The 25,746-nt window shown below is 39.3% G+C and overlaps 2 protein-coding genes across 5 annotated transcripts in view; both read left to right on the top strand.

Annotated features, from left to right (window-relative positions):
- The window catches only part of slc8a3 (solute carrier family 8 member 3), a gene marked incomplete at its 3' end in the record, with an annotated part of 43,084 nt that extends 39,267 nt beyond the window's left edge, over positions 1-3,817 (top strand). The window contains exons 4-7 of one of the 4 annotated variants that reach the window (XM_084391360.1): positions 616-740; positions 836-935; positions 1,875-2,144; positions 3,171-3,817. In XM_084391360.1, coding sequence (XP_084247486.1) covers positions 616-740; positions 836-935; positions 1,875-2,144; positions 3,171-3,547 — 872 coding nt within the window. Of the gene's footprint in view, positions 1-615; positions 741-835; positions 936-1,871; positions 2,145-3,170 lie in introns of all 4 variants that reach the window. The other 3 variants (XM_084391357.1, XM_084391358.1, XM_084391359.1) reach the window with 3 other exon arrangements.
- Positions 3,818-6,964: 3,147 nt separating this feature from the next.
- map3k9 (mitogen-activated protein kinase kinase kinase 9) lies at positions 6,965-25,408 on the top strand. The gene is made up of 11 exons (XM_084391356.1): positions 6,965-8,558; positions 10,698-11,111; positions 13,961-14,141; positions 15,352-15,500; positions 15,995-16,170; positions 16,582-16,822; positions 17,069-17,191; positions 17,299-17,422; positions 19,018-19,130; positions 22,158-22,880; positions 23,628-25,408. The coding sequence occupies exons 1-11, from the start codon at positions 8,180-8,182 to the stop codon at positions 24,026-24,028; spliced, it is 3,024 nt and encodes a 1,007-aa protein (XP_084247482.1). The 5' UTR covers positions 6,965-8,179; the 3' UTR covers positions 24,029-25,408.
- The last annotated feature ends 338 nt before the right edge of the window (positions 25,409-25,746 follow it).

The following is a 25,746-nucleotide window of genomic DNA, read 5'->3' as shown; positions in this document are numbered from 1 at the left end:
CGCTTTGGGTTGCAGGGGTTTTTGAAAGTTCATCTTAACTTTGAGGCTTTTTTGTGTATTCGTGGTGTGTGTGTGTGGATGTTGTGCTGTTGTCCTTCTGAATCACTCAGTTCAACAGCTCAGCTCGCACTTGTTTCAGTCAAACAAAAGTTTGGCTGTTAATCTGTTGTGTGTGTGTTTGCATGCGTAGTCTTTCTAATAAGAGAAACTAAAGTGACAGTCGGCCTCATTCATAAAACAAAAGCAGAACCAATTTCTGCATAAATTGATGGTAAAAGCAATGTTTCGTAAGTAGTCACATTCGATTCAGTGTGACAAGTTACGCAAGAATGACTTTATGAACATTTTACTCAAATTCCCTGTGCTTGTGTTTCCTGAATGAGCCCCGTTGACTCTAAACACGCACATGAATTTAGTGCAGTTTAAATGCACAATGAATATTCAGGAATATTAATGAAAAGTCTATGAATTATGGAGTGCATGTGATTTATTTTTTTCACCCTGCACACTCTTACTGAAATGTTCTGAAAGTCTTTACTACTGTGTGTGTATTTGATGTACTAATATGACACAATCCAACGCGAAAGTCTCTCTCTGTCTCTTAATCTCTTTTAGATATTGCAGAGAGGAAGATGTCATCGGAGGAAGAGGAAGCGAGAAGAATAGCAGAGATGGGGAAGCCTGTACTGGGCGAGCATGCAAAAATAGAGATCATCATTGAGGAGTCGTACGAGTTTAAGGTACACACACATGCAGAATTCAGGAGACTAGCAGTCTTTTGCATTATGGAAGAAGTTTTAATATGTTTTGTGGTTGTTGTGTGTTTCTGCTGTAGAGTACAGTAGATAAGCTGATTAAGAAGACTAACCTGGCTCTGGTCGTGGGAACAAACTCCTGGAGAGAACAATTCATGGAGGCCATAACTGTCAGTGCAGGTGATTATCAACACTGAAACCAAAACCAGTGCGTGGTCAAAGTGAACAAGCTCAAAACGTTTTAGACCCCGTTTACACCTGTATTTAGCGTCGTTCACTTGTGATCCGATTGACCAAAACGCATCTTAACACCAGGTGTAAACAGGGCCTAAAAGATCATGTGACACTGAAGACTGGAGTAATGATGCTGAAAATTCAGCTTTGCATCACAGGAATAAATTACATTTTAAAACATATTAAAATAGAAAACAGTTTTTTTAAATAGTAATAATATTTCACATTAATGCTGCTTTTACTATATTTTATGATTAAATAAATGCAGCCCTTGTGAGCATAAGATAATGCTCAAAACATAAAAAAAATCTAACTTTTGAAGACCAAAAGCAACAAAACTTTAATTTTGTGTGGGTCTTCAAAATTTTTACATCTCAGTTATTATATAAACATACACTCATGCTCATATTGCACACACACACACACAAGCACAATTTTTTTAATATCTCTTATGTGCCCAGGCCCACATGAAAACTGTGCCCACAACACTCCTACACGGTTCTACTGATCCCTCTGCCCTTGTTCATTTACTAAACATGTGGCTAATTTAATAAGGATTTCAGCTACAAATAGAAGTGTAGCATTATCAGCTTGGTTTCATATGTTCTACCATGTTTAAATTCATCCCCACAGATTTTCTTCCAAAATGAATTCTACATATTAGTCTTTTATGACCCTGTGTTGAAATAGAAACACTGCTGTCACAGTATCTAGCCTTCAGTTACCGTGACTATCAAATCACCATGATGTCAAAGAGAGGGCTTTGGTCAGGTATGGAAGATGTGTAATGTGGGGTGACATAACAATACTAACATTTTTCATTTTCTTATTTTTCCCTACCCCAATTCTGCTTTCCTTTCTGTCTTTCTGCCTTTATCTCAGGAGATGAGGATGAGGATGAGGGGGGAGAAGAACGTCTGCCGTCTTGTTTTGACTATGTCATGCACTTCCTGACTGTGTTCTGGAAGGTCCTGTTTGCCTGCGTCCCGCCCACGGAATACTGGAACGGGTGGGCGTGTTTCATTGTTTCTATAGTGATCATCGGTCTTTTGACGGCTGTGATTGGTGACCTGGCCAGTCACTTCGGCTGCACCATTGGCCTGAAGGACTCAGTCACCGCTGTGGTGTTTGTAGCCCTGGGAACATCCGTCCCTGGTGAGTTTGTGAAGGTTTTTTAAATTGCCCACATGATACATTGTTAAAGAGGTGATTTCATATGCACTACCTTGGAAAAGTATTTAAAGAAATACTTTAATTCAGCAGGGACATAAAAAAGTGACAGTAAAACTTTCATAAAAAAAATCCTGAAATAAACAAAAGTATTAAGCAGCACAACTGTTTTCAACATTAATAATAATAAGAGATGTTTCTTGAGCAGCAAATCAGCATATTAGAATAATTTCTGAAGGATCATGTTGGTTATTATAGTCAACTAAAACATTAACTGAAACTAAAACCATGAAAAAACATTTTCGTTTAATTTGATGTACTATAATAACTAAACTTGAGATAAAAGTTAATAAAAATTATATAGACATTTAAAATGACAAAAACACAACAAAATTACAAAACATCAAAATATTAACTGATTCAAAATATTAATAAAAACTATAATAGTGTCTCAGTGATATTAAAATATCATGTGACACTGAAGACTGGAGTAATGATGTTGAAAATTCAGCTTTTCCATCACATTTATTAAAATAGAAAACAGTAGTTCTAAATTGTAATAATATTTCACAATATTACTGTTTTTACTGTATTTCTGATCAAATAAATGCAGCCTTGGTGAGCATAAGAGACTTCTTTCAAAAACATTAAAAACATCTTACCAACCCCAAACTTTGAATTACTGTATATTGTTATTATTTTATGGTTTTCCCTGAGGTTCACTTATAGTTAGTAAAGATTTTGTGCCAAAATTTTCTCTCTCGGACCCTCGCATTTATTGAGGTGAACTGTCTGACGTCAGAAAAGTACATTTTGCTGCTTTGTTTTAATAAACGCTCTTTGGATCGGGGAGGAAGTTTTGATAAAGTATGTTTTTAAAGTTCAATTAACTATTTGATCTCATCAAATCAGTACAAAATCGGATTCCTTTCATTTTAATGCATGTTAATCATGTTCATCTTTTTTTATGAAAGCATCTACATCAGCATCTTTCTTTTCTCCTCTCCTCAGACACCTTTGCCAGTAAAGTTTCAGCGGTGCAGGACAGTTACGCGGACGCGTCTATCGGAAACGTGACCGGTAGCAACGCCGTGAACGTTTTCCTGGGAATCGGTGTGGCGTGGTCAGTGGCCGCCATCTACTGGCACATGCAGGGTCGTGAGTTCAAGGTGCCAGCAGGTTCCCTGGCATTTTCTGTCACCCTCTTCACCATCTTTGCCTTCCTGGCGGTGGGCGTCCTGCTGTACCGGCGCAGGCCTCACATCGGTGGAGAGCTGGGCGGCCCGCGCGCGCAGCGCATCCTCACGACACTCTTTTTCTTCAGTCTCTGGTTTCTCTACATCCTTTTCTCCAGTCTCGAGGCTTACTGTCATATACAGGGCTTCTGAAGAGAAGTGATATGGGGGTGGGGTGGGGTGGGGGTCGGAGTTGAGGAGAGATAGATGCGAGTGAGAGCTAAGGATTGATTCGGAAAGGTCGAAGCAGGTGTGGATTTGAAGAGGACGTTCATTCTTCAGATGCCTTTGTGCTGAAGATGAAGAGTGTGAAGCATCTCTCTGAGGGGTGGGACAGTCTTAACCTGGAGTCTGAGCTTTTCACAGTCTATATTTTTCTCAACACCTGCTGAGAACGACTTTTTTCTAATGAAGTATTTTGGGAAAAAAAAGACACAAAAAATAACAAAAAGAATTAAAGGATTCAAAGGACTATTTTCAAATCTGCTTCCAGGATTAGAAGTAATATTTCAACAGAAAATGAAAATATATAACTACATGAAATCTGTTATTGAGTGACATTTGAAGGACCCATAAAGCTTTTATTTATTTTTTTCCTTGTTTAGTTTGGTACGAACTCACAGAGCTTACAGCTTTTACCGTCTGGCCAAAGTCCTGGCTCGGAAAAAAACGAACACGGAGAAGAGAGACGAATATGAACAATGGCTGAACACTGCATTTTCTCCCTGTATGGATATAATCTGCTTCCATATATTTTCTGTACTTTTGTGTATTTCCTTGCCAAGTGTTGTTTTTCCGAGCATCACAGAGGCCTCAGAGAGTTGCGGGAAAACAGAATGCAAAAGCGTTAAAGAAGGAAAATGAGGCCTTTTTGCATTTGAACCCACTACACGTTCATCGAAACGAATCACTAGTGTATTTTCTGACAACACCGTGGAGGAAAGCGCACTGCATCCGCTATAACAGTTGTTGTTGTTTTTTTATCTGTTTGTATTTTAGTCTTTCAGTGTCGTCGAACAAATATAAAGCACCCCAAAGAGATCTCCCACCCCCACTTCACCCCAGAGAGTCCCTCTATATAGAATCACATGACCATTTTACCTCCTTTAGTGTGCATCTAAACAGTGTTTGAAGTGAAATCGGTGGATTCTGAGTGCGTTTCATTGGGGCTTTTAATGTGGTTCGTAATGTTTACAGGCCTTCGGTAGAAAAGAGCGAGAATGAAGCGGTGCAAACAACTCGAGACGGTTGTGTGATTTTTCTTTAACCTGGCGAGAAGGGTTTTGTGAGTTCCAGCAAGCCGTAGAGAGATTTTAGGCAGAGCTGCATCAGTTTAAAGAGCAGCCTTCAAATCATCTGATGGACTCAAGTGTTTTTCGTGCCTATTTTTGCTGTTATGAGCTGAAAAAGAAGGATGTGGGTGAGGGTTCTGTATTATCTGGGGGAAGTGATGTCATAAATAATTGTTTAGGATGGCCAATAAGAGCCCAGAACCAAAGAACAGAACCTTGGACTGCCACCCACAAGCTGCAGTGGTTCTCTGGGCCACAGGGGGGCCACATCCCTGTTCCTCCTCTGTTCATCACACAACCCGAGCATTTTGTGTGCGTGAGAGTGTGTATGTTGATGTGCGTTTTGTATTTTTTCTAGCCTCATTTGCAAATACAGGCCAAATCCGTTGTATGCAGTGTTTGGATCACAGCACCTGCAGCACCCGTTTTCCATTTTTATTGTTTACATTCATAAACAGCTGTTTATGTGTGCGCGTGTGAGAGAGCGCAGTTGAAAATGGGTTTCTTCTCTGAAACTCTTCATCCAAATTGCAAATGTACTTGCTGGCATTGCTTCAGCCTGCTCTGTGCTTCCTAATTTTGTTCATAATCAATGTGCTTTAAAGAAAAAACAGAAAAGAACCACTTGAAGAAATCACAACAAATCGCACTGAACATTAACCCATGCTCTTTATGACTCATGCAGGCTCATGCTCATTGCGTTTTTAGCATTTAAACTTTTGATTTTGTACAGAAAGGTAGGAGTGTGTGTGCTTAGCTACACAACAGACACTTTCTTTATTCACACACACTGATTTTATGAGCATGTACTGCCTACATAGACAGCATCATATACATCTAATATATGCAACTGATTATGCAGCCTTCTGAGATGCCTCATTTTGGCCAAATTTTAGGCAGAATTGCTTGTATTCTTCTAGGAGAACCTCTTAATGCGTTGCAGTGAGCTCAGAGCTAATATTTATCCAAAGTGGGGAAAAGTATTATCCAAAAAGTATTGTTTAAGCTCATTTTCATTAAAAAAATAACGTTTTTTTCACTCGTTATGTACACTTATATTCAGCGATGATGCATTAAATTGATCAAAAGTGACAGTAAAGATATTTATATGTTACAAAAGATTTCTATTTCAAATAAATGCTGTTCTTTTACATTTTCTATTCACCAAATAATGTATTACGGTTTTCACAAAAAATATTACCATTGATAATAGAATTGTTTCTTGAGCATCAATTCAGCATTATTATTATTAGATTAAATTATATTTCTGAAGGATCATGTGACATAGAGTGATGAAGCTGAAAATTTGTTTTGCATTACAGGAATAGATTACATTTTGAAATATATTAAAATAGAAATATTTAAAGATTTCGATTTTTATAGAAAGATTTAAATCCTAAAATATATTTCAACTGATACTGTTTTTGCTCAAATAAATGCAGCCTTGCCATTTCAACATGATTTGAATTCATTGTAAGTTGAGTCTTTTGATGTTCCCTGTGTAGGCAGTAGACAGCAAGGCAGCTCGTTTGGTTTAGGAACACAGCCACTCACACACCTCATAAGTTGCTCTGTGTACCAGTATAAGGCATGATAAAGAATATGCTTATGAAGAGAAATATCAGTATTTACACAGTATTCAACTTTCAGTGAGCTCTTGTTTTCTGCCAGCATGTGTTGTTGAATGTGTCCTGAGTCAGAGGGCAGCTAAACTACAGTAGATCTTCACCATATCTGTGCACATGTGAGCATGTGTTTCTTTGAGATGGGTTTTGGTAGAGGTAGCAGTCTTGTAAACCTTATTATCCAGTTCGGCTGAATCAGCCAACGGCCACTCGGTGTTGGGCTCAAGTGCTTCAGACTTTGCATTGCTCTTCCTGCCTCTGCCTGGATCAAATCACACACACTTAGACATATAGTATGCACTCACACATGCACACTTGAATTAACTGTACACTGCTGATGCCTGTTATGAAAAGGTGCGGGTGGGCCTCCATGTAGGATGATGGTTGAGCATGAAAGTCAGCTGAAACCACCAGCTTTGAACTTTTCTACTGCCAACTAACACTTCCAGCTGTTTAGATGCAGGTGAACTGGTTTAATAGAGATTTCAGATGATGTCACTTATAACCTTAAAGTCACACAAGTCTTACAAATGTATCAGGGGTCTGACTCTCTCTCACACACACAAACACACTCCTCTTCAGCCTGGTGATGAAGCAGATGGTGGTTATATTCATTTATTGCTGTTTTTTTCTCATCTTTTTTTTTTACTCTTCTCTCACACACACAAAAAAAGTGTTTTATTTTCAGGGAATTATGCATGAAATTGACCTTAATTTAATTAATTTATGTCCGCCGAGTTATTTATTTTGAATTCTTTTGGTCAACAGAAAAATAAAAAGACGTTTGAAAAATCTCTCTGACATCAGTCTGGTCTTTATCTGTATTTCTGTCAGATTGTCACAACAGTCACAAATTCGAGTATCATATTTATGCTATATCTGTAAGGTATCACAATAAAACAAGACTAATATATATTCAGGTAAGAGTTGACTAAATAATAAAGGTAGATTTTAACCAAATGCTTTAGTTGTTTTCATAACTGTATTTTTCATAAATGTCAGGGGAGGGCAAGTTGTCTCACGGTTTAGTACATTTTTATTGATACTGAAACACATTTCTTAATAACATTTGTTTGCCAAAACAGTGATGTGACATTTTGCTGTTTCATTATTATTTTACTGTTTATTCGTAGATTAAAAGCGTGTAATAGGCAGTTTAATGGCATAACTTACCCCATAAAGTTGTCATAAAAGGTCAATGTGCCCTACCAATGAGCTATATCGTTTTTTCCAAGGCTGTTTAAAGGCTTAGAAACGTCTATGTCAGTAGAGAAAGTAAACCTATTCACTGGTGTAAATGTGTGACAACTAATCCCAGTCGCCCTTTAAGTGGTTCTCCTTGCCCCCCATTTTGACTATATTTGCTGTGGTGAATAGAAATGTATTGATTTTTCTGCTCAGCTCAACCTTTTTCTAGTGTAGTGCGCCCGCGCTGTCCAGCCCCGTGGTGCTGAAATGATTCTCCCGCATTTGCTGTGATAGAGATTTAGTGGGCGGGTTCTATAAAGAGGCGAGATGTGACTGATGCGTCAATTCGCCAATCAAAACGCACGAATCGGGATTCGTTAACACGTTAAACCACTGGAATCGTGTGCTGGGAGGGGGGCGAGTGCTGGATCAGGAGCGGCTGAGGGGTGCGGGACAATGTTGTAGCCAATTAAAGGAAAAAAGTGCCTTATGTTCGGGACCGAAAGATCATTTAACGAGCCCGAGCGGCCCCGTTTGAGGCGGGCGGCAGGTCTGGAGCTCGTTGAGGCGAGAAGCTGCTCGGATTAGTAGCTACTTATGCTGCGGCTTTGCGCCTGGTCTTGAGCTCTGCGGCAGGTGATGAGCTGAACCGGGCCGGGTCGCCCTTATGGATCGGCAGTATGGATGCTTTCAGTTTCCCCTTGAACAGCAGCGGCCCGGACAGCAAAGACGGCGATGAAGCCGCAGAGCGCCGGCCGGGGTCTCGACACCCCGGATTCGGTCCTGCGGCGGCGGCGTCCCCGTCCGGAGCCGGATTCTGGACCGCCGTGTTCGATTACGAAGCTACCGCCGAGGATGAGCTCAGTCTGCGGAAGGGGGATCGGGTAGAGGTGTTGTCCAAGGACTCGCTGGTATCCGGGGATGAGGGGTGGTGGACAGGTATGATCGAGGACCGGGTTGGTATTTTCCCAAGTAACTACGTGAGCAGTAACGGTATCTCTGAGAAGATCCGGGACACGCCGGAAGACTACGGCGATTATTCGGTGCCTCAGTTACACTGTGAGTAACCATATATTTATCTACCATGTTTTGTGTATAGTTGTTTTCGCCCACACTGATCAATACACATCAAGTGCTGCACATATTCTCTATCTACTGAAAAAAAAAAAAAAACACTTTAACCAGTCTAAGATGGTTTACTGGCCTTCCACAACAGCCAAACTGGAGCTCCAATCTGACCAGCTGAGAAGTCCCCAAAACCCCTCTAAATCCAGCCAACTGACCAGGCTGGGAGACTAACTAAGACCAGCAAACAAGCTTAGACATGATAACAGTTAAAAAAAAAAACATCTGATTGCTGGTCAATGGTGGTCTACAAGCTTTAACCCAGTTTGGACCAGCTAATAACAGTTGTCATGTTCCAAAAGACAACTACAATCTTAAAGTTAGTCTGAAAAATGAGCATTCTGTCCATCATTTACTCACCCTCATTCACTCCAAACCTGAATGACTTACTTTCTTCTGTGGAACACAAAAGAAGATCATTTGAAAGACAGTGGGGTCCAAACAACATTGGACCCCATTGACTTTCATTGTTTGGACAAAAAAAGACATTTTTCAAAATATTTGTCATTTTAGGTGAACTTTCCCTTAATGATGTTTCGTTAACAAAGTTCTGGAGGAGCACGTTCAAATAATCTATCCAATCAACTCGTCATCAGCAATTACCACGTCTATCCTATCAGTATGAGAGGAAGCCTATACACACAGTCGACTCACCAACATTCCTCGACAGTTTTCAGCATCCTTCCACCTCCGCGACTCCTTACTCGTTGGTTTGTTCCTACTACAGCCAGGAATACGGGGGGAGTACTCTGGGTTCGGGCCAAATACCGAGCTCTGAGCCCTCTCCTCGGACAGCACACCAAATACGCATACCATTTATTCTATCTGACTTATTTGTAAGTGTGATCTTGTGAAATAGATTTCCCAGCAGGCTCCTGACAGATCTTAAGATATGCACCCATTCAGACACAAGTGCATCAGATCCAGCACTGATTCTGGGTTTTGGGCAGACTCAACATTTTATTAGCGGCAAGGGACTGTCCTCAAACTTTAAGCCATATAGTGTATTTGAGATATGGGGTTTTCCATTATTTTTATTTGAATTCAGTGTTGTGTTTGTGCTTATGATGAGGAATACATAGTGCATATCTTCTATGTTTTGTATCTCTCATACTGGCTGTTATTAGACATTCTGTCTACACACTGTGTGTGCCCCTGTGTTGTCAGTCGCATGTTATGTGTTGCTGATGGTCGTCTGCTTTTCCTGAATGGCTGCTGGCCTACTTTTTATCATGTGGTTCCTGCCAACTGCAATATTAATAAGAGACAAGGTGGCCCAGACACACCGTCATCATGACGGGAGAGGAGGAAATGGTCTCGCACACATCTTTGTGTTACTGCTTTCCATTTTCTCCCACATCAGCCATCATCTTTAAAGCATGTATCCAGCATCTGAAACTGCTTTCTGCAAATGAATGCTGATCTTTCCCGGCCCTATCACACATTTGAGCTTTTGCTCATATGAATGGTACATAAATCAAGTTCCTGTTTGTTTTCATGTTCTGCCCCTTTCTAATTCAGTCTCTCAAATAACCTCTTTAATCTAATATACTTTCTTGATGTACCCCCTGAAATTTTAAGTTATTAAATGAGGTCAATAATAAAATGAAGTCAACAATAATAATAATCATAAAATCAAGTTCACAGTTCTCTGATGTTGGTTAACTGTCACATGACATGCGGGTTAACAAAATATTTTTGTATCTTTTTTAGTAAGTGTTTTATTTAGATTTTTTATGATTTAACTACTTAATAGCTTTTCATTAAACTCACGAGTCCCTGCATATTCATCACAAACCCCAGTCTGGGAAAACCTGACGTAATATAATATTTAATTCACTTCATGTTGTTGATGACAAAGAATGGAATATATTTTCTTTCTTTTTCTATTTTCTATAAATATGGTATTTTATAATGAGTTAGGTCAAAAGTAATCTAAAAGTAATCAAAAAGTAGTCAGATTATATTACCTTAAATGTGTGATCAGTCTAATCTTGTAATTTGTAATCAGTAAACGACTACAATTTGTGAGTGATCTACCCAGCACCGCCTAAATTCTCTTTCTCTCTTCAGTGCTCCAGATAGATTTCAATGAACTGGCCCTGGAGGAAATGATCGGCGTCGGAGGTTTTGGAAAAGTGTACCGTGCCATTTGGAAAGGGAGGGAGGTGGCGGTGAAAGCCGCTCGACGGGACCCCGATGAGGACGTGTCACAGACGTTGGAGAGCGTCCGTCAGGAGGCCAAGCTCTTTGCCATGTTGAAACACCCCAACATCATGGGCCTACTGGGAGTGTGCCTGCAGGAGCCCAACCTCTGCCTGGTCATGGAGTACGCCCGTGGCGGGCCGCTCAACCGGGCCCTGGCTGGGAAACGCATCCCTCCGCACACGCTGGTGGACTGGGCGGTACAGATCGCACGTGCCATGCTCTACCTGCACTGCCAGGCCATCGTACCCGTCATCCACAGAGACCTGAAGTCCAGCAACAGTAAGACATCTTTCACCATTATTAGACCTAACATATTAAACATTTTGATGCCAAGGACCCCAAAATACACAAGCCCTACCCTCAAGCAACCGTCCATCCTAAAAGTGATCCATATGGCTCTAAAATAAAGGTGAAGCGATGCTTTTTTGTAAGAAAAATTCATAAACTATAATCACTGGCTTCCGGTAATGGCCGTACGCTACTCAAGTTCCAGCAGAAGAGTGACCTCTGACCTGACGTATGATGTAGGAGTGATGTAAGCTTAGGTAAGGGTAGATGCCTCTTGCTGTTCAAACAAATAGGGCTGTGCAACAAACACAAGCTACTCTTGTCTTACCTCGAAATCCTCCAACTTTTCTCTTTCAAAATTCTAATTTTAGACTTCTAATTTGTGACTGGTGTTTTGTTTTGCTCTATCCTCTGCGCTTCCGCGTTCATCAATACGTCATGCATCGGGTCAGAGGTCATTCTTTTGCTGGAACTTACCGGAAGCCAGTGATTATAGTTTATAAAGTTATAAATATGGAAGTTTTTATTGCAAAAATGCATCGCTTCGTTTCAAAAGGCCATTACTAACCCATAATTATAAAGCTTGGAAGAGCCAGGATATTTTTTTATATAACTCTGATTGTGTTTGGCTGAAAGAAGAAAGTCATATACACCTAGGATGGCTTGAGGCTGAGTGAATTATGGGATAATTTCAGTTTTGGGTGAACTAACCCTTTAAGAATCCACTCATCAGTGAGGCTAGCCTATAAAAAGAGGCTTCAATTTGCTAAGGAGCATAAGGTTTGGACTCTGGAGCAATGAAATAAGGTCATGTAGTCTGATGAGTCCAGATTCACCTTGTTCCAGAGTGATGGACGCATCAGGGTAAGAAGAGAGGTGGATCAGGTGAGGCACCCATCATGCCTGCCTATAATGCCTACCGTACAAGCCTGTGGGGGGCAGTGTTACGATCTGGGGTTGCTTCAGTTGGTCAGGTCTTGGTTCAGTAACATTATGTGCCCAAAAAATGTAGGTCAGCTGACTACTTGAATATACTGAATGACCAGGTTTTTCCATCAATGGATTTTTTCTTCCCTGATGGCATGGGCAAATTCCAAGATGACAATGCCAGGATTCATCAGGTTCAAATGCGTGAGCATGACCTTAACCCCATGGAAAATCTTAGGGATGTGCTGGAGAAGACTTTACGCAGTGGTCAGACTCTCCCATCATTAGTAGAAGATCTTGGCAAATTAATGCAACTCTAAATGGAAAGAAACGTTGTGACATTGCATAAGATTATCGAAAAAATGTCATAGCAAATGTGTGCCATAATCAAAGAAAAAGGCGGTCCAACAAAATATTAAATTGTGTGACTTTTCTTTTTTGGCCAGGCAGTGCATTATGATCCCCTTGCTAGGGACTCATCCTAAAACATAAGGGCAGCCATATAATTACATGTAGAAAGATCCATTTATACTATGTAAGGAATATATTAAGCATTCAATTATAAAAACAACATTGTGTTGTGTTTCCAAAATTAAATAATTGACTGTTATATTTTAATTTCTTAAATTATTTTTAATCTAGTGTCTTTTTCTACTCACTATTAGAGAAATGTTAGATGTATAATGCTTTGAATAAAGGAACATTCACATATACAGATAAAGATAACGATAACTATATTAGCGTTCGCACCAAAGCATGACAATGTTCTGTTTATCATAAGCACGCACTGGAGTTACTTAAAATGTTCTTTTAAGTGATTCCAACGATATTGTTCCTCTATGTCATTATCGTTATAGTTGTGGTGTGAGACTCTCCTATTCTCACAGAAAAAAAAAAAGAAAAAAAAAAAAAGAATTAACACTTTGTAGTTATAGTTATCATTATAGTCATCATCCTTGGTGTGAAAGGCCCTTTACTCTTGGTTTTTATTTCATACTGTTTACTACAGCTGCCAGTAAAATAAAACAGATGATTTCCTACCAGTAGTTAGAAAGCAGAAAGAAACTGTAATTATATCAAATTTGGTAAATATTGTGCGGAACATATTTAATTTATATTTGATATTCAAATTCTAACTGAAACAATCCTTAAAATTTTTCTTTTCCCTCTCAAATTCTCCATGGACCCCTCAGCACCCCTTTTGACCCCTAGTTTTAAAACCCCTGCCTGATGTGCCTTTTTCTACATGTGTTTTGTGGTAATGGTTTGCATGGGATTCTTCATGTAGCTGTGTGTTTTTATAATTGGAGGGCTTGGCTCGAGTATTGGCTCTCTGAGTGTGTAAGTTGGTTATAATCCCGTGTTTGGCAGTTGAATTGTCTGATTGGATCCTTTAAACCCAAAGCTTATTACAGAGGATTTGCACTCACCTTCACTCCCTGCCACTTGATTGGCTACTCAAAACATATCATGGGCTCTCATAGGCCACTAGGATAAAATTAGCATAGGACCTTGCAGACAATTGGATGCTGTAGTTCAAAGATAAGTCTTTTCATTGGTCGTGTTGTGGAAAAACAAAGACAGCTAATTTTAACAACACAAACTTACAGATAAACACACACAGAATGTTACAGCCGAGCTGTTGTTGTACGTCAAGAAGCATTTGTAACTCTAAATCTAAAATTGAACTGCTACAGCTCGCACAACCAACCATCACTGGATATTCATCTTTTCCAGTGTTCCGATGTTGTTAAGAGCTTGTGAAGTTATGTCAGTAAAGACTTCAGCACCAGTACGGTGGACAGCTCCCATACAAAACTTCCTGTTTATCAGACATCTATCAGTAACCACAGTATCTGCCCCTCTGTTTCATCTACTCAATCCTCACATTTGACATTAACTCCACCCCACAGTTCTGATTCTGGAACGTGTGGAGAACGATGAGCTGAGCAACAAGACTCTGAAGGTGACAGATTTCGGTTTGGCACGAGAATGGCATCGGACCACAAAGATGAGTGCGGCTGGGACGTACGCTTGGATGGCCCCTGAGGTCATCCGCTCTTCAACCTTCTCCAAAGGCAGTGATGTTTGGAGGTGGGCACCAGGAAATGTGTGTGAGTGTTTCTGACCTATAGCTACACCAAAGGCAAGTCAGTCTATGTAGCTGTCATGTAGGTCATGTAAGTCTTCACCTTCCCATACTGTCCCTGTGTTTCCTTTAAACAATTTTTTTTAATTCTCCAGAAATATGGCAAAATAAGTTAAAATAAAAAATGTTATCATTCAGCACTACTAATATAATAATACATTAAAAAGAATTTTAGGTTTAGGTTTAGATTAGTTGTAATCTTCTTAATTAGATTTGTTGTAATCTGCTTAATTTAAGAACAATAGAAGTAGAAAATCACAATTGTAATTATATATATAAAACTTAAACTTAAACGAAAGTTAGAAATGAACAAACTGAAATAAATTTTAAATGCAAAAAAAAAAACCCTACAATTAAAGCTAAATAGAAATATTAAAAAACAAGAACTAAAAAGACAAAAGCAATGAACACAATTATTAAAGCTTAAACTAAAATTGTAATAATTAAAAAAATATGAATCTGAAATATATATAAAAATGTATACAATAATAATAATACTGAATAATACTGGATATTAAATTGAACATACTTATTTGTTTTATTTTATATAACAAAAAAATGGTGTCATTAGCCCAGTTTCTACGGCTGGTCTGTGTGTTGTTTGGTGCTGTGCAGTGCCTAGCTATTAATGTCTAAATTTCACTTCTCACCACAATTCCTAATTACAGAGTACACGAAGGGGAGGGATGAATAGTAAAGCGATAAAAATAGAAAACCTCTCAATAAGTGTCAGAGCTGTGGATCTTTGGATACTTTGTTCTCTACCTACTTTAACAAAGCGTGATGTGTTTGTGTGGGTTCCTTTGAGTCAAAGAAATCTACATTAATATTTATCATTTATAGCATTTTTTAAGGTTTTTAAACATACCGAGCTGTCTTTTCTGTCAGTGTTGTGTCAACCTTTTTTTACGCAGTTGGCCACTGAAGCACTTATTTTACATTTGAAAGAACATGACACTGCGAAGGCACACTTTGAAATGTTAATAGAGGTTTTTTTTGTTTACTTTGGAACATAATACCTGTCATTCATTTTATAGTGTTACTTTATAGGATTCTGCTAGTCTTTGCACAAAAAAAAAAGTTGGTGACAGCTTGTTGTTGTCAGTAGTCCTGTTTAAACTCCAAACTCTCTGTCTGTCTGTCTCTTTCTCGCAGTTATGGAGTTTTGTTGTGGGAGCTGCTGACAGGAGAGGTGCCGTTTCGTGGCATTGATGGTCTGGCTGTAGCTTACGGTGTGGCCATGAATAAACTGTCCCTGCCGATCCCCTCCACCTGTCCTGAGCCATTTGCCCGGCTGATGGAAGGCAAGAAAATCTCATTTGCTGCCATGACTGTAACTTATTAACTTAAGAACTGTTCCCCTGTATAACTAAATGAAACTTCTGTCATCATTTACTTTCCTTCCAAAAATGACAAATCATAACATAAGTATCATAACAGTTCACTGTAAAACACTGGCACCTTTGGTTGCCAGAAATCAACAGAAAACATACAGTGACAATGTTTCTGGTATTACGGGATGTCTGTATATTTTCCAGCTTATGTTATGTCTGTGATATGGTATGTTAACAACCAAACTGGTTTTTACCTTAAAATCTACTGATAACCACCATAATAAAATATGTGGTCAAATCAAACATCTCCAAGAAAGTCATACATTTTTGGATGAACTGTCTTTTGAATTGAATGAGTTTGAATAGGATATATAGATTCACTAACCAAAAGGCTCCTTGTCCCAGCCTGAGTGGTGTGTTGACAGCTGACAGTCTGTGGTGTATGTTTCTTTCACCTGCTCTAGACTGTTGGAATGTGGACCCTCATGCTCGACCCTCCTTCACCAGTATTCTAGACCAGCTGACAGCTATCGAGGAGTCGGGCTTCTTTGAAATGCCAGCAGAATCCTTCCAATCCCTGCAGGATGACTGGAAGCTGGAGATTCAGGAGATGTTCGACCAGCTCAGAGCCAAAGAGAAGGTTCGTATGCTCTCAAAATAGTCAAAAACACATTTACTGAACTGTATAAGTACCTGGAGATTTTTTTTATGAAGTTATAAAAATACATTAATACTACTGAATAACCTAAAACCAAACTCTATGCTTTTATGCATTTTTAGAAATATACAGTGCTGTGCAAAAATCACCTTAGTATTTTCACCCCAAAAAATGGTTTTAGACCAGTTATTTATATATTTTGCTGTAGAATAAGTACCATAATATTGAAGATTTAGTAAACAATTTATTTGCACTCAAGTCTCAGTCACAGCTGTGGAAGTGTCAAACTCCAGGTGAATTGGTGTCAAGTGTGGCAGATGAATTAACCAGATTATACACTCTTGCATAGATCAGAATGATGAGTAAGTTGGATCTTTCTCATTCTTGCTGTAGGAGTTGAGATCTTGGGAGGAGGAACTGAGTCGTGCAGCTCTACAGCAGAAGTACCAGGAAGAGGCTTTACGGCGACGGGAGCAGGAACTGGCGGAAAGAGAAATTCACATCCTGGAGCGAGAGCTCAATGTCATCATACACCAGCTGTACCAGGAGAAACCACGAGTGCAACATCGTCACGGAAAGTTCCGGCGCAGTCGACTTAAACTGCGTGACGGGAATCGCATCAGCCTGCCTTCTGGTTAGTATTTCAAAGTATTAAATGCATCATGCAAATAGCACTCCTCACGTGAAGCACGCAATTAATTAGATTGAACTCTTTATACTTTTTGCTATTAAATAAACCACAGGCATTTCCATAAAGCATTTCTCACACACTTTGCCCATCATCTTGGAGTTTTTACGCAATGCATTGTGGGATTGCCTGTGTGTAAGTGTATAATAACTTGTGAATGTTTGTGTATATAATGGCGTGTTTGTGTTTCAGATTTCCAGCATAAGATCACAGTCCAAGCGTCTCCTTCTTTGGACAGGAGGCGGAGTCTCCTGAGCAGTAACTCCACCCCTCCAAACAGCCCCCCTGTATTGCAACGCCTCCGAGCGATCCAGTGTAAGTGTGTTTATGTATCTGATTGATTCTGTTTATATTATTATGAATATTTGTTTGTATATATATATGGCCAGGTACCTTATTTAGAACATCCTTCATGCCGACAGTGACCCCTGGGGTCGGAGGTCAAGCCTGGGGTCGTAATGCTGCATTCCAGTTTGATGAAGAGGAGGAGAGGAAGTCTTCACGCAAGAAAGGGAGAACGCAAAGAGAACACAGTGCTGATGAGAGGTGTGCTTGTATGTGTGTTTCTGTACAAAGCATAAACTTTCACCAAATGTTTATACCCATACACAAAAGAAATATATTTGAAATATATTTTCAGAATATATTTTGAAATATATTTTTGGAATATATGCAAATATTCGAAATTGGCAGTAGCACCTCAATGCAGTACACAAGATTCAGGGGGCGGAGTTGGATCCAGATATAAGGGGTGGAGATTGGTAGGTTTAGGGGTGGGTTTAGGGATTAAGGGGTGGAGATTGGTAGGTTTAGGGGTGGGTTTAGGGATTAAGGGGTGGAGATGGGTGGGTTTAGGGGTGGGTTTAGGGATTAAGGGGTGGAGATTGGTAGGTTTAGGGGTGGGTTTAGGGATTAAGGGGTGGAGATGGGTGGGTTTAGGGGTGGGTTTAGGGATCAGGGGGTGGAGATGGGTGGGTTTAGGGGTGGGTTTATGGATTAAGGGGTGGAGATTGGTAGGTTTAGGGGTGGGTTTAGGGATTAAGGGGTGGAGATGGGTGGGTTTAGGGGTGGGTTTAGGGATCAGGGGGTGGAGATGGGTAGGTTTAGGTATACGTAAGGTGGGAGGAGTTGGATCTGGATCCGACTCCTCCCCCTGGATTTCATGGTCTGCAGTGAGGACCATCTCGAAATTGGCCCAATAAATATATTTTAGTTAAATATATGTAAATATATATATATATATATATATTTTTTTTTTGAAAATATATTTTAGTTAAATATGTGAATATATTTATATGTCAATATATTTACTAACAACATATATGTTCATATATGTTTTAACTTTTGCAAATTGTTTCATTTGAAATATATTTAGAAATTTAAAAAAGTTAACATTTTCACAAACAAACAACACATTTTCAATTTATTTTTTACATTTTTATTTATTTCATTTTAAATCTGAGTTCAGCTATTTTTGAGTTGACAGCTGTCCCCAGTTGTCCCTTGGTGGCCTGTGGAATTTGAATACAGTTATTTAATAGTGTGTGTATGCAGTGTTAGACACTGAGTTCTATCTATTGTTTAAGTGTACTTCACTGTTGGAGTGTCACTGTTATACTTGCATCATAAATATTGTGCATATTTTCAATATTTAAATGACTTCAGGAAAGATGTCAATAAAACACAACAATAAATCTAATAATTGCACTTAGTGTTAGGTACGTGCCACCTGATATGGCCTAATAGTCCTAGGAAAGCAACTATCTGTCATTTTACATTGCAGTCATTTAAATGTAAGTACAGTATTTATTATAGCTGTGTGTCATAATACAGTAGTGAAATATGGTAGCCTACTGTTGTGTATAGGGGAAAAGGTAGAGGAATTACTATGATCAAAATACATTTTCGACCCTTCTTTAGCAAGCTAAACATTTTATGACCATATATTTTGTCATATATTTTACATTACATGTTAGAAATGTAAATATATTTCACACTTAACATCATATATTTTTGTTATATTTCAGAATATATTTCAAAATGATAAATATAAGTGAACAACAATGCAAATATATTTCAATATATTTTTTTTCTGTATGGGTACAATCACAATCCTCTATGTGCATGTGTTTGTCACTCAGTTTGAGGACTCCTAAAGAGTGCAGTCGACAGCGTTCCTGCAGCGCTCCAAACCTGCGACGCTCCCCCAGACACAGTCCTGCTGTACCTGGAGTGTGCAGCCTGGCAGAGACTGGTAACACTCACATTACTCTTTGTTTGGCATCTTCATTGACCAGTTCTGAATGTTTTTAATTTGAAGTCTTAAATATTTAAATACATCTTTGTTGCATTCACATTAAAGTGGTCCTATTATGCTTTTCCACTTTTTCAACTTAAGTTAGTGTGTAATGTTGCTGTTTCAAAGATCTGCAACGTGACAAAGCTCAAAGTCCACTCCAAAGGGAGATATTTATATTTAACAGAATCCCCTTTTCAACAACTACAACGAACGGCTCGTTTAGACTACTATTTTTCTGGATCTTAAAAAGTCACAATGTTCCTCATTTAAATAATCTCCACCCACGGAATACGCAAAAAAAGGGGACGAGGCCTGGTTGAGCTGCATTAGAGAAGACAGTGTTGTCGCTATGTCAAAGAGACTCCTGAATATTTTAACCCCAAACGTTTATCTGCACATTTTATGGAGAACAGCTTGTTTTCTGTTGCTTTTGTAAGCTGTCGATTTTTTAAGGCTGTTCACTGCTCCTTTGGAAAATTAACCATGGGTTTTGTGATCGATTACTGTTTGTATTACCTGGTAAAACTATGGGCCCTATTTTAACGATCTGAAACGCAAGTAACTTTGTGGGCGGGTCTTTGGCGGGGTTGCTATTATACCGGCGGGATAAATGACTCTTGCGTCCGACGCAAATCTAAAATGGGTTGGTCTGAAGTAGCTTCATTATTCATAGGTGTGGTTTGGGCGTAACGTGAAATAAACCAATCAGAGCGTCATCTCACATTCCCTTTAAGAGCAGGCGTGCTTGTTCCATGGCGGTTTGCTATTATAACGGCGGATTTGCCAGGCGCACACCAGGAGCGGTTCACAGCCGAGGAGACCGACGTTCTCGTCAGGGCCGTACAAGACAGAGAAGTGACATTGTATGGGGATGGGAGAAACCCACCCAAATTAGCTTCGGTTAAACAGGCGTATAAAAATTTGAGTAAATGTGTAAGCTAGATTTATGCCTATTTTTTCACATCTTCATGGACACAACAATGATTTCCCTCGTGTGTTAATATTTTTCCTTGTAATAATGTATGGTTTTCTAAAAATGAGAACTGCTGCATCTGTGTGTAGATGAGATAAGCAAAGTGCATGCGCGTTGTGCACACGCTACATTGGTTATGGCCAAGCATGCGCCCTTAAAATAGCATATGAATAACATGCGCAACACGCCACTGCCTTTAGACTAGGTTTTTCCTGGTCAGTGGCGGAATTGTTTTCTAAACCTGCAAAATAGCACCAGGGAACGTTTGCGCTGGAACACGCCTCCTCTTTGCGCTGAACCGCCCCCGGGAGCGCAAATGCATTTCCTAGTTTACCGACGTGCGTCTGTGGAGGAAAAAGTCCGCTGTGCGTCGGGTGCAAAATAGGAATGATATATGCGTCGGTGTACAAAGTCAATTGTGCTGGGTGCAAGATAGGGCCCAATAACATCTTATCTATAATGTATAAGAAATTACAATAAACATACCACTCTGAAACGTCTTGTGAAATCCGTGCTTGAAATTCGTTCTGGACGCTCCTCTTGTTTGTTAACATTGTCAGGGTCTGAATCAGGCTCGAATTGGTTTTAAACTGAACCCATCATTAATATTTACACTAGAGAAGAACTCACAGTTATGGAGGGGCGGGACATTTCCCGAACACGCGCTAAGCACTGCCAATCACAACACACTGGGCCAGCTAACCAATCACAGCACATTTTGTATTTCATAAGGAGGGGCTTCATCGAAATCAGCTTGTTCGAGCCAGACTGGGGAAAGAGGTGCTGTAATAATGAAAAATATGTGAAAAATTATTTTTTGAACAATCAAGCATGTAAACATATTCTAGTACACCCCATAAACAAAATCAAGACGTTTCTTTTTTTTACGAAAAGGTTTCATTTTTGAGCTCGTTTTTAATTAAAATGTCAGAACTGGATCTTCTAGTGATACAACCAAATTCTCTCTGGTGACGAATGCATCTCCAATCATTTAGTCAGCATAAACTCCGCCCCTTTCTTACAATAAATAGTAAATTCGCATTTAGATCTGCCTCAATCCAACTAACAACCGATGAATAGAACCAAGTCCCCACCCTACATTTTTTCTCTTTGTTTGATAATCTGTTGTTCTCGGCTGTAGCTGTCACTACTTCTGTTACATCACAACTGTAGCTACCAGTTCAGTTCCTGAATTTCAACTGAAGTAGCCACCAGGATGCAGAATTTTAATTTAAGGAGTAGAATTAAATGGAATGAAAGTAAAAAATTTCAGTAACTGCTGAAAGTGCCATTATTTGTAATACTTTAGTTTTTAATAAATATATATATAGTTATATAAATATATATATTGTATAGTTTACATATGAAAATGTTTTCATAGATAAAAAATAAGGGGTTATTTCCAGAAACAGATTATATTAATAATGTTCAATAATTAATCTTTCAATATTTTTGTTTTTGTTTTTTTGATTGATTGATTGGTTGGTTGGTTGATTGGTTGATAAATAAAATCTGTTTTTATAACTGTGTGAATTGTTTTGATGGTACTGAATTATGACTTATTAATTGAGTAAATAAATTCTATCCATCAAAGAATTAACCAAAATTAATCAGTCTGAATCTTGATTTTTTTCATTTTTTTTGTAATTCTATAAATTACTCTTCTGGAAATTTCCAAACTCTGTTACCTGAGGAGCATGGAATTCCAATTTTCGAAATTGAAAGAAGTGAAAAAGTGTGACTGACATTATGTTTGCATCATTGCATCAGGCTGATGTAATATTTTTTTTTATTTTGGCATTTCTGTTATTTCACTAATAATAGACTGATTTAAGCTCATCTAAGTAGGTCACAACATATTTGATTTACATTACAATAATAGAAACAAAGGAGAACAAACAACCAGAAATATAAAAATCTTCATCTTGTAACTGACAAGCTGTGAAGCCTGGTAATGGTGCAACATTGTGAAATCTTTCTCTCCCCCACCCCTCTCTTTCTCTCTGTAGAAAACGAGGACTGCTTTCCATCAGAGTCAGCTGACTCTCCTGGCCAATCATACCTCTGCATCCCATTCCACAGGGATGGATCTGACAGTAACAGCCTGGAGAGTGGCACGACTGGACAGGCTTCTGATGTTTCCCCCAGTTACACGCGGCGGAGCCCCAATGGAAGCCGTAGATCAGAGCTGGTGTTGCTGGGCTGCGGGGCAGCTCTGGCTGCTATCGGTTTAGGTCATAACCTACTGGACCTGATGCGTGTGGAAGAGAGTGTGCGTCCACGATGGGAAGGGCTGTTTCACCGTACGGGGGGTCAAAGTCGTGGCGCTAGCCCACCCACACGCAAAATCTTCAAACGGGAAAGCCCCCGTCGCCCTCCCCCTCTGCCCACTTCCCTCACACTCCTGTCTCTCTCAACTGTGTCTGATTGTAACTCAACCCGTTCTCTCCTGCACTCTGACAGTGAAGAGCTGCTCGTGCTATGCCCACCAACGCCCCCCACCCTCTCTGGACACAACCCGCCTCCCCTGAACCCACTGGTCAACACTCACCTGGAGAGCTTCAAACGCCACCCTCGCCAGTCTCTCACACCCACACATGTGCCCTCTGCACCCAGTGCAGCCTGCAGGCTTCGTCGCACACCTTCAGATGGCGCAATAAAGACAGGGTGCTCTCCTGCCCATAACAACCACAACCACAATCCCACCCCTACCACACCCTCCAAAACAACAGGTGAGAAACTCATGCAAACCTCTGGGTCAGTGATGGGACGAATCTGAATCTATCACTGTCCTGATATCATAATGAAGAAAGAAGCCTCAATAAAAGAATGACATTCCTGAAAAGAAAGCCTTTTAGGTTTGGCATAATCTCTTATTAGTATAAGTTTAATATTTATGTGGTGGTTTTCATATACTTTAAGACAAACCATGTGCAAATTCATCAGTAAAATACCGCGCCTAATTCCTACCATCACAAACATACAACATAACATATCAAATTATTGACGGCAGGGGGGACTTTAAAGAAAAATAAAATAAAACAACTTCACTGTTTATTAAAATTTAAATATTCTTTATACTCTCTCACACACACACAAACACACACAGATATATGTATACTGTATATATATCGGAAATGATAATGATAGCTAAAATGTTTACACTCATTAATAAAAAACATTGTTACTGCTTATTTGATAGGTACATAACGTTTTGTCATATAATAATAAAAATGGTGAATTGAAATGGTATAAAGGCTTTTTAAAACATTTAATATAAAAACAAACATGAATACAGAGAGAACATTTAGAGAGAACTTGGTACATGTTTTTGAAACTAGATAAGATTCCTGTTCTTTATACATCATTGACCATCTTCTAACACAACACATAGTGATTTGAAATCCTTTGACAGAAATCAATCAGTTCATAGCTATATTTGTTTCATTTGTGTGCCTTTTGTGATGCTGTATGTGCAGTGACTCCATGGACCTTAAGCGAGGACCCCTCGGAGGTGCCCCGTCTTCCTGATCCAAATCTCATCTTCCCGCCTACGCCACGTCGCCGCTTCCAACCTGAGCGTCCCAAGACTCTGGACTTCCTGGCTAGGCCCCGCCCTTCTCCACGAGCACGCTGTGGATCCCAGTGGGGCGAATCTCCCGCCCACACGTCCAGCACTGAAACCCCGTCCACTGTGGAGTTTGGAGGAGGTGTGGTCGTCTTGCCCACTCCAATGGAACCACCAACCCCCTGTTCCCCTTGGGTGAATGACAGTCTTTTGGACCAACAGGATGAAGGACACTACAGGGATGGGACACGGCCTCTCTCATCAGATCCCAGAGACTCACCATACAGAGTGCGACAAGGGTTCTGCTCTTGATTTCACCCATCCAAACGTATTAATGTCACTCACAAAGTTAGACCCACTTGCTTTCAGATGTAGCACTTATCATCAGATTAATCAAGAGGGAGTTCTGGATACCCTGGTGAAGAAAACATGCTTAAACCAGCCTAAGATGCTTAGCTTGAGGATTAAGCTGGTCTTAGATAGTCTCCCATCCCTGGTCAAGCTAGCTGGGAGGTCAGTTTGTTGCCCAAGTGCCCAAAACCACTCATAAACTAGCCAACAAACAAGTGTACTGGAAGACCAGCTAAGATCAGCAAACCAATTTAGGCTGGTTGGAAAGGTTTTTTTTTTTTTTTTTTTTTTAGCAGGTTATATAAATACTATATTAGGATCTGATACCTTACTGATAAGGAATAATAACCCAGCATAAACCAAAGGTGTTTGGTTTTTGCATAATCCAGATGCTGTTCTGATCTACGTTCAGTTCAATATTTAAAAAATATTCAACACATATATACAGTCCTACACTGCAAAAAATGAATTTCTTCCTCAGTGTTTTTGTCTAGTTTTCCCAGTACAATAAACATCAAGATACGTTTACTTGAGAAGCAGAATCACTTAAAATATTAAGTCTGAAAATGGATCAAAACTAAGTGACTAGTTGAAAGGGTTTATTTTTCTTACCCTAGTGTAAAGTCACTTATTTTGATACATTTTGTAATCTTACGTCATTTTGCTTCTCAGGTATTTGTATCTTGATTTAGAAATGTTTAAATATTTGAACTGGAAACCAAGACAAGACTACAGATGCAATGTAGGGTATAAAAGTGTCTTGATAAGCTAATCTTCAGTATACATTTCTATTCATCACCAGGCGTAATAAGCTATCCAATAAAAAACAATCCAGATGCTTCATTAATGGCCAGACTGATTTCTGAGTGCTTTAAGAAAAGTACAGGGTCTGCAGCTGTGATCTTGAGAGACATTTATCAGGAGACTTTTTTTTATTTGCAAACTTGTTTTTTTTATTCATATTGAGTGTATTATCTCAGCTGTCTTGCTGCGCTGTATTGACTTCCTCTCTGTATGTAGACACGTCTGCATGTTTATGATAGATTTAGCTCTCTGAACATAGTGCTGGGTTGTATGGAGAACATTGGACGGTTTATATCCGCAACTCTTCTGAGTTTTCAGGTTTTATTTGTCATACATGTATGAGATTGTACTGCTTTAGAAGTGCTTTTTCCGGTCTCATGAATGTATAGTTCTGTTATACTTCCACTCGAGATCACTGATTGTTCTGTGGTTTTCACTGTAGCATGAAGCACATTGTCTTTCACCAATAATACTCGTTTAGTGACATCTTCACCATCCAAACTACCACAATTAAACACGAGGGAACGTCTTTAAGAGGAAAGTTAGAATTTATTGGCTCTAAATTTGCAGCTATACAATAGTCAGGTACATTACTGCAGTCTTCCGGTGTTTGTGCCGTATGTGTGGTGTGAGTGTGTGTGTGTGTGTGTGTGTGTGTGTGCTGTTAGGCATCCGATTCAGTTTAACTGGTGGATTCCAAAGTGAATGTGCATTCAATTTTGTTGGAGATTTTTGAGAATGCATGTTGAAATTGTTTTGCAGGTTTTTAGTAGCCTTTTGTGCAATATTTCTTACGTTTACACATATTTATTTCTTTAAATTATTTTTATATTTTTTCATATTTGTATTACTCTGTGATGAAATTTATTAAGAGC

This window comes from Rutilus rutilus, assembly GCF_951802725.1.
Source record: "Rutilus rutilus genome assembly, chromosome: 20".
Taxonomy (NCBI): Eukaryota; Metazoa; Chordata; class Actinopteri; order Cypriniformes; family Leuciscidae; genus Rutilus; species Rutilus rutilus.
Note: the sequence above shows the minus strand (reverse complement) of the source record. Positions and strands in the feature narration are given on the sequence as shown.